The following is a 9925-nucleotide window of genomic DNA, read 5'->3' on the forward strand; positions in this document are numbered from 1 at the left end:
TGTTCCTTGGTGAATCAGCAAACCTAACAAACATTATCATTTCACTTGCATAAAGGTCCACTGGTGGTTCTTAGTGACTCAGATACTCAAACGCATTTTTTAAAAAGTAGCATTTTCCAGCATCCTCAATTACCTAGAACATACTAAAAACCTTTGGAGTTTGGTGCTTATTAATGGAAGCTATGAAGTCTAAGGCCAACTGTGCTCAGAACCCGAGTTGTACCATAATGATATTTCATCCAACCAAAGAAGAGTTTAATGATTTTGATAAATACATTGCTTACATGGAATCCCAAGGCGCACACCGAGCCGGCCTCGCCAAGGTGATTCCACCCAAGGAATGGAAAGCCAGAGAGACCTACGATGATATCAGTGACATCTTAATAGCCACTCCCCTCCAGCAGGTGGTCTCCGGGCAGGCAGGTGTGTTTACTCAGTACCATAAAAAGAAGAAAGCCATGACAGTGGGGGAGTATTGCCATTTGGCGAATGGCAGAAAGTATCGGACTCCACCACACTCGGATTTTGAGGACTTGGAGCGAAAATACTGGAAAACCCGTCTCTACGATTCTCCGATCTATGGCGCTGACATCAACGGCTCCTTGTTTGACGAAAACACGAAGGAGTGGAACCTCGGACACCTGGGAACCATTCAGGACCTGCTGGAGCAGGAGTGCGGCGTGGTCATCGAGGGCGTCAACACCCCCTACCTGTACTTTGGCATGTGGAAGACCACCTTCGCCTGGCACACGGAGGACATGGACCTTTACAGCATCAACTACCTGCACTTCGGGGAGCCCAAAACTTGGTACGCGGTGCCCCCAGAGCACGGCCAGCGCCTGGAACGCCTGGCCACGGAGCTCTTCCCGGGCAGCGCCCGCGCCTGCGAGGCCTTCCTGCGGCACAAGGTGGCTCTCATCTCGCCCACCGTCCTCAAGGACAACGGGATCCCCTTCAGTCGGATCACGCAGGAGGCTGGCGAGTTCATGGTGACGTTTCCCTATGGCTACCACTCTGGCTTCAACCATGGCTTCAACTGCGCAGAAGCCATCAACTTCGCCACCCCGCGCTGGATCGATTATGGCAAGGTGGCCTCCCAGTGCAGCTGCGGGGAGGCCCGGGTCACCTTTTCCATGGACGCCTTCGTGCGCATCCTGCAGCCCGAGCGCTATGAGCTGTGGAAGCGCGGGCAGGACCGGGCTGCCGTGGACCACACGGAGCCCGCGGCGCTGGGCAGCCGGGAGCTGCGCGCCTGGAGGGAGGTGCGCGCCCCCGGGAGAGCCGCGCTGGGCCTGAGGCACCTCCCCCAGCGCCGCGCCCCGCGCGCCCTGCGGCCTGTGGCCGCTGGCCCGGGCACCCGCCGCCGCACCCCTCTGCGCCCGGCCTCCGCGCGCCCCTTGCCCGCGCAGAGCTCTTCCTCTGATGCCCAGTCCGGGGCTGTCCCCGCCCGCACCTCCCGGGAGTCTGGCCCCACCCGGCCGCCGCCCCCCAACCCCTCTGCCCCAGATCTCCGGCCCCCCACTGGCAGGTGTGGTCCTGGTCGTCGTCCTCGGGAACAGGGTGCTCAGGGGCCTAGCATCCAGGCCCGGGCCAAGAGGCGCCTGTCGGTGGGAACAGGGCACGCAGCTCAGCACTGCAAGGCTCAGCCCCTTTCTGTGGATGGAAGCTGGATGGACAAGCCGGCACCACCAAGCCCTGGGCTCCGGCGAGCGGCTGAGGCTTCCGGGTCCGGCTGTGCCCTTGTCCCCTAATCTCAGGGGACACCTTTGTAACCCACTGCTCTTGTGTGTGGAGGCTCCTTGAGACTGGCCACATTTACGTCAGAGCTTTGGGCGAGCTTGCAGGTCGCTGGTCTTGCTTGAGAGTCCTATGATGTTGCCACTGATGCGTTGAGTCCATGTTCTTTACCAAGTTCGCCATAGTTTGTTCTTTCTGCCAGACCCTGGAATGTCTTTGGACACTGCTGAATCCCATGTCACCAGCTGAGGTTTCATCCACTAGGCACTCTTGTGTCTCTGTGAGCTGGGTCTTGCCGAGGTGGCCAAGCCTCATCTCCCCCAGACTCCTATCCTCTGGGTCAACTATGAATGCTGCTGGGTTTTGGTTCTCCTCAATCTCCCTCCCTTTCCTCTCCCACCTCCCTTACCCCATCCTTGAAAAACTAGGCTCTTTTGACCAAATGGGTCAGTAGAGGCTCGGAAAATAATTTATCGTCTTTCTGAGTCTTTGATGTATTCAATATGTGTTATCACCAGTATTTGTTCACAAATATATTAAAGATAACCAAAATGTTCAAATCTGACTTTGTTTCTAATAAATATTGTCCATTCAACCAATTGAGGGGTGGAGGTTATTCTCTTCTGTACTTTTCTTGATAATTATATTAAAACATTTTAAGCAAGACTGATTTTTATTGGCTGGCTGCATTGTGTGGTGTTGATGAATGAGTTTGGTGTATGGTTCTTGGGCACTAGCTGACTGGGTGGGTGCAGGGGATTTGGTTTGCAGCCCTACCTTAAGGATGATTTGTAGGAAGCACCTGGTGCTTTGCTGGGTAGGACCACCTGAGTTCCTGGGACGCAAGCATGCCAAGGACTAACGTGCCATCATCTGAATATCTTCCCCCCAAGTCTGCACTGCCTTTTCAATGCTGTATGCATATTTCACATAGCAAATTCATTGATTCATCCCAGTAAGCATGCACACAAATGAATGAACAAGATAATTTCACCTGGTACTCTATGCTGTGAAGAAACTGGAGGGGATGGGATGCTAGAGCAGTATGGGCAGGAGTGGCCTGGGTTCCAGTAGTCAGGGGAAGTTGCATTAAGCAGTAGACCTTTTCCAAGACCCAATTGACTCAATGGAAAGCTGGAGCTGATTTCACTTAGAGGAAGCCATCTTTGTAATTGACCTAACATGGAACTTAAGTTTTCTCAGGGAGAGAAAGAAAGCTCTTTGTGACTGAGCATAGAGTGGAAGAAGGAGAGAGGCAGGGTCCAGGGTATGCAGGCCCTCATGGTTCATATCCAGAATTTGAATTTTTTTCAACTTGAAATGAGAAGGCATTGGAAGTTTGAAACAGCCCTTGACATGCTGTGCTTTATATATTTAAACAATCAGCTTAGTTGTTCTGTGACAATGCGGGGGCAGGAGAAGTAGAAGATCTAAGTAATAGCAGTGAGATGTGATCATTTCGATGTCAGTATTGAAAATACACAGAAGTGGAAAAACTCAGGATAAATCTTAGAAGTCAAAAATGATGGCTTGGCTACAGAAGGAAACATTTCAGAGAAGCAAAGCACCGCTCCCCTCCCTCTAGCTCTCCCCCACAAAATTTCAGTAGAGCTCTGGAATTCGAAGCCCCACATAAACCTGAAGGCCAGAGTTATGACAAGGTAGTGTTGGTTTGAAGTTGGATCGAAGAGCAGCAAGAAGCCGTGTCTCATTTCTACACCAGGCAGCGAGGCAACTTTGTCTTTCCGAATGTCACAGGAGATGGAAGTGTACTCTTCAGAAAACTGAGGCTGAGAGGCTGAACTTGGGGAGCCCCAGCATGTGGAAGATGGGAGGGAGATGCTTGAGTGGAAAGGAGTTGAAGGCAGGTATTGAGAGAGTAGAAGCCCAGGATGGAGGTTGACCAGAACCCCTGGGAAGGGAGTAGCCTGAGAGTGCAACTGGACCCGAAGTAGATCTTACATGAGCAAGGAATAAACTTCTACGTGAGAAGCAACTCAGATCTTGAGGGTTTTTTGTCTTTCAGCATAGATCAATCATGGATACATCAGTGCAGAGAAAAGAATTCTAAAAAGTCCAAGGTCAATACCTGGCTCATATTCCTACTTTTAATTTTAGAAATTGAAATTCTCATAATATTTCAGGAATATCACAATCCCTTCCCCTGGCAGATAGATGCTCTGGGAAGCCTAACATTAAAAAGGGTGGGGACAGTTAGAAGGGGAAGAAACAAAAATGATTTTCAGAATATATTGTTCCCATTGCACTCCTATGTTTTCACTCAGTTATTTTCATATATTTTTATTTCTCTGGCTCAATAAGGACGAGCAATGTTAAGAATATAATTTAGCTGTATCGGTATACTGTTTTCTAAACTAGTATTCGTGAAAGGACTGGGAGCTGGGTGGTGTTGAAGGGGCTTCTTCAAGCAATTTTATTCAAAATTCTATTTTATTTTTTGTCAACGCACTCAATTTGGACACTCAGTTTGGACCACTCTTCTCAATAAAAGACACCCCTCTCCAGCTGTTTCTCCATGTCCAATAAGTTTTTCCTATACTCAATCTTGGAAAAACCAGGGGCATCCATCATAACAATTGTATAAAGGCCAGGATAATACCACTTTTGTTCTCACACCATGATCTCTCCTAGGCCTCTCTTCACTGCTGAGAAATAACAATCATGAGTTCGATGTATATTCAAGTTTATGGACAAAAGCATATGCAGCTAATGGTAACATGGCACATGTGGTTTTATTAGTTTATCCCATTACCTTTTTAAAAAGTCAATATGACATTTACAAACTCTAAAGACATTGCTATATGTAGATCTTAGTCAGGCCAACAAAGTAAACTAGATCTGGTATAGATTTTTATTTTATTCATTCCCTTGTTGATGGACAACAAGATTATTTCCAAATATTTGTTAATTCAAACAATGCTTTACTGAACAGCTTTGTACAAAGAAATAGAATTACTGGGTTGTATTTATGTTCGTTTTCAACTTTCTTAGAACAGTCAGATTGGCCTCCCAATTTATATCTCCACTGGCAGTGTGGGAGAGTTCTGGTTTCCCCATATCTTGGCCCATTTAAAAAATTATCACATGCTTTTATTATTCCTAATATAGATGAGTAAAAACTAGTATCTCATTGTATTTTTCTCAATGCTAGTAATCCTGCACATCTTTTCATATTTATTGGCCATTTGGATTTGTGTCTGTGTATGTATTATTACCAATTTTGGGGGGTTGACTTTTATTTTTATTGATTTGTAGAAGTTTTGTGACATTCAGGATACTAATTCATTGTCTTTTTTTATGGTGAAAAACTTCTAGACTGTAATTTCTTTTTAATTTTTTTATGTCATTGAGTTAAGGTTCTGAAGAGAAACACATAAATACACATATGAAGAGTTTTTATTGTTATAGGATTTGATTCATGTTGTTACAGAGGCCAAGAAATCCTGTGATCTGCTAGATTGATGTTCTGCAAGTTATAGAACTAGAAATATGGTGGTGTGATTCAGCAGAAGTCCAAAGTCCTGAGAATCTGGGAGCTAATGGTTTAAGACTGAATCTGGGTCTTTTCAACCTTAAAAATAAAAACCAGTTATTTTAGGAGCAAAAGATGGGTTTATTTGGAAGTAAAAGAGCATTGCAGTCGGGGACAAATAAGCCGGAGCAAAACCATAGGCAAGTCTGGGGAACAATGGAGAGACACGCTTTTTTAAGGAGAAAGGGCAAGTTGGGAAAGCTGTTATAAACTAAAAGTGCACTGGAATAAACTGGAAGTTTCAAGTGTGGTGGCTTTTCATTGGCTGAGCTTTTGCCTGAGATGAGGAAAGTGTCTCTTCTTCCAGCTAGAATGCAGTAGTACCCACCTGCAAGATGGACTATAAGGTCAAGTCTGTCTGTTCTGTTGGGTCTGTAATTGACATGAGTGGTAGGGCGTGAGAGCTCCCCCTGCCAATTTCCCCCCAGCTCCACCCCGACTCCATTTTAGTGAGGTTTCCCATTACTAATTTTCACAGTCCAAAAGCCTGGGAGCCAGAAGGACCTATGTCTGATGTCCCAGGTCAGTCAAAGATGATGTGTCAGCTCAAGCAGAGAGACTGAATTTACGTTTTCTCTGCTCTTTTGTTCTATTCCGGCTCTTGATGGCTTGGATCAGCCCACCTGTATTGGTGAAGGTGATCTTTACTCAGTTTACTGATGCAAATGCTAATCTCTTCCTGAGACAGACATACAGACACGCCCAGAAATAATTTCTTCACCAGCTACCTGAGCATCTCTAGCCCAATCAAGTCAACACATAAAATTAACCATCAGAGTCATGACATTGGAATCAGTTAAATATACCTGATACTTCTATCATAGCGCTTTTGGTTCTTTAAGACATTTTTTTCACCCTGAGTTCAAAAAGACATTCTTCAATATTTTCTCTGTTAAAGCTCTGTTTTGAATCTTCAGTCTGCAATCCACCTCAAATTCATGTAAGTGGTATGAGGTAGAGTTCTATTTTTTTTCTCTCAAAAATAGTACATTTCCCCCCATCAGTTTAGTGCACCAACTCCATTATATTTAGATTCCCACTTGTACAGTATCTGTGTCTGGCCTCTCTGTCTTGTACATAGATGTATTTGTTCATTGCAATTCAATTGTCACAGTCTGATAATGGAGAATTCACCCTTCTTTGTCCTCCTTTTAAGGAATAATCTTGGAGATTCTTGTTTGAATTTCTGACTCCACCACTTAATGTCACCTTGACTCAATTTCCTCACCTGAGAAACCTGAGGATTACTTGGAGGATTTCCCTGATCTGGTCATTATGAAGATTCAATGAATTATTCTATGCAGACTATTTTGAACAGTGTCTGGCATTTGAGAGTCACCATATGTGTTAGCTACTTTTAATAATATATGTACTATTAGAGGTAAAGAGGGACTTCTGTTCATCAAAAGATATGGAAAAGAGGGGGGTCTGGGTGGCCCAGTTGGTTAAGCATCCGACTCTTGATTTCGGCTCAGGTCATGATCTCAAGGTTGTGAGATGGGTTTCCGTTCTGCCCCTCCCCCCCAGCACTCTCTCTCTCTCTAAAAAAATATATATATATATGAAAAAGGCAAATCAAGGAGAGGAAACAGATATTGTATTGCTCATATCCAAGAAAGAGCTAATATCTAGAATATATAAAGAACTGCTACAAGGAAAGACAGACAGCCCAGCAGAAAAATGGACAAAATACTTGATTAAGCACTTAACGCAGGAGCAAATCCTAGTGGCCAAGAAGCATATGAAAAAATCGCTCACCCTCCGTAGTAGTCAGGGAAATGCAACTCATAGTGGGATACTCCTACACCAACCATCTGATTGGCTAAAACTAAAAGGGCTGATAAATCATCAAAGGTTTGCAAGAGTGAAGAACAACCAGGACCCTCATATGCAGCTAGTGAGTGTGTACATTGGCAAAAATGACCAAAAAAACAATTTGGCAAGATAAAGGGTGAATTCACATTCTATGACCAAGAAATCCATTTTTAGGTATGAATGCGTGTGTGTGCTCCAATGGATGTGTTGGAGAATTCAGAGCAACGCTGTTTGTAAGGGACCAGAAGCAGAGGCAACCTACAGGCCCATCACAGCATAAATGTGTATATGGTGAATACTGGACAGCCCTGAAACAGAACAGAGTCCAGCTACGTGCAGCAACATAAAAATGAGAAGAATACATGAAGGTACATAAAGTAGGATTCTTTTGATATGTTTATATAAAGTTTTCAAAAATGGGCACAATTTTAATTTTATATTGCTTCCCAAAATCAATAGGCCTGTCGTTAGGGTTGGATTAGTCTAGAAGGCAGTGTGGGCTGTAATCCCAGAGGAGAAATGCAAGGCAAGTTCCTGGCTGCCTGGTGATGTTCTCTTCTCTTGACCTGGGTGGTAGTTCCATTTTTGTTTATAATTGTTCATTAAATAGTACATATATGCTTTATAAATTTCTGTAAGCACTCTGTATTTCATAATTTTAAAATAGTAAAAAAATTGCTTTCTGCTCTAAAAAAATTAAGCCATGCAATGGTTCATAAAATCATTTGATTTATATTGTTTTGTAGACTTTAAAAAATCTAGATTATATTTCTAATATTTTTCATTCTAATATCATTTATGGATAGCTTCTTTTGTTTATTATTTATTTTTTATATTTAGTAATACTTTTTTTAGAACAGTTTTATTTATTTATTTATTTATTTATTTTTATTTCATTACATTATGTTAGTCACCATACATTACATCATTAGTTTTAGATGTAGTGTTCCATGATTCATTGTTTGTGCATAACACCCAGTGCTCCATGCAAAACGTGCCCTCCTCAATACCCATCACCAGGCTAACCCATCCCCCACCCCCCTCCCCTCTAGAACCCTCAGTTTGTTTCTCAGAGTCCATAGTCTCTCATGGTTCATCTCCCCCTGCGATTTCCCCCCTTCATTTTTCCCTTCCTGCTCTCTTCTTCTTTTCTTTTTTTTAAACATATAATGTATTATTTGTTTCAGAGGTATTTATTTATTTTAAGATTTTTATTTATTTGAGAGTGAGAGAGAGAGCATGAGCAGGGGGCAGGGGTAGAGGGAGAGGGAGAAGCAGACTCCCCACTGAGCAAGGAGCCCAATGTGGGGCTCCATCCCAGGACCCCACGATCATGACCTCTTTTCCCCTAACTAACGTCTTAATTCCCATGGTGCATTTGTTACAATGAATGAATGAATATCAATGTTATTATTTACTAAAGGCCATAGTTTCTTCGGATTTCCTCAGGTTTTACCCAATGTTCTTTTTCTGTTCCAAGATGCCATCCAAGCTACCACATTACATTTAATTTTTAAATGTCTCCTTAGGTTTCTCTCGTCTGTAACAGATTCTCAGCTTTCCTTGTTTCTCACAAAAATGTTTATATAGAGGGCGCCTGGGTGGCTCAGATGGTTAAGCGTCTGCCTTCGGCTCAGGTCAGAGCCCGAGTCCCGCATCGGGCTCCCTGCTCCTTGGGAGCCTGCTTCTCCCTCTGCCTCTCTCTCTCTCTGTCTCTCATGAATAAATAGATAAAATCTTTAAAAAAAATGTTTATATAGAAACTTGACAATCTGGGGGAGTACTGGTCAACTCTATGGTAGAATGACCTCTGTCATTATGATTACCCTTGGTTTGTGTGTTCTTTGGAGGAAGATCACAGAGGTCCAACAGCATTTGTATCGCATCTTATCAAGGGCGAATACTATCAACCTAACTGATGACTCTCGATGTTGACTTGGCTGAAATAGTGTTCGTCAGGGCACTCCATTGTCAAAGCACTCCCCCCACCCTCACTCGCCACCCCGCACCCCTGAAGGCACTCAGGATTCCCAGCGCACACTCAGTAGCAGGGTGTCATGCTCTCCTCCTTTAGGGTGGAGTATATGTAATTTATCTGGAATCTTCTGCAGGACAGAGTTGTTCGTCTCTTCTCAATTTGTTACTTCATCATTATATCAGTGTGAACTCATAGGTATTCATCTTATAACCTGAGCTAAAATTCAATAGTACTTTAATTATTTTGTTGCCCAAATTGTTTGAGTTCTGGCCATTAGGAACTCTTTCTTGTGGTTCCTGCGCTCCTTGGCGGTGCCCCCATCAATGTGTTTGTTCCTTCAGTACGTCCTTAATTTCAAGCATTGCAAGAAGCTCCAGGCTCCTGAGGTCTATTTCCTGCCCCAGTCCTAGAAAATTCTTCTCCTTCATTGGTTTCACCAGTTCTTTATTTTATTTTTCTTTAAAAGTATCAGTTTTCTGTTTTATTAATCACGTCTATTTTTTAATAAAGATTTATTTATTTATTTGACACAGAGAGAGAGACAGAGCACAAGCAGGGGGAGCGGCAGGCAGAGGGAGAGGAGAAGCAGACTCCCTGCTGAGCAGGGAACCCAATGCAGGGCTCGATCCCAGACCCTGGAATCATGACCTGAGCTGAAAGCAGATGCTTAATGACTGAGCCACCCAGGCGCCCCAATGGCCTCTATTTTTGTATATGTTCATTTCTCTGTCCTGCTTATTTATCATGCTATCATTATTTTGATTTTTCCCTTTTCTTATGCGTAATACTGTTTTGTTTTTTACTAACTGATTGAGTTGAACATAAAAATCAGTAGATTTTTA

At 43.7% G+C, this 9925-nt stretch overlaps 1 protein-coding gene across 1 annotated transcript; it reads left to right on the forward strand.

Moving 5' to 3' along the window:
- The first annotated feature begins 173 nt into the window (after nt 1-173).
- KDM4D (lysine demethylase 4D) lies at nt 174-1751 on the forward strand. Its single transcript, XM_021687549.2, has one exon. The coding sequence runs from the start codon at nt 174-176 to the stop codon at nt 1749-1751; it is 1578 nt and encodes a 525-aa protein (XP_021543224.2).
- The last annotated feature ends 8174 nt before the right edge of the window (nt 1752-9925 follow it).

The sequence above is a fragment of the Neomonachus schauinslandi genome, chromosome 11 (assembly GCF_002201575.2).
Source record: "Neomonachus schauinslandi chromosome 11, ASM220157v2, whole genome shotgun sequence".
NCBI lineage: Eukaryota > Metazoa > Chordata > Mammalia > Carnivora > Phocidae > Neomonachus > Neomonachus schauinslandi.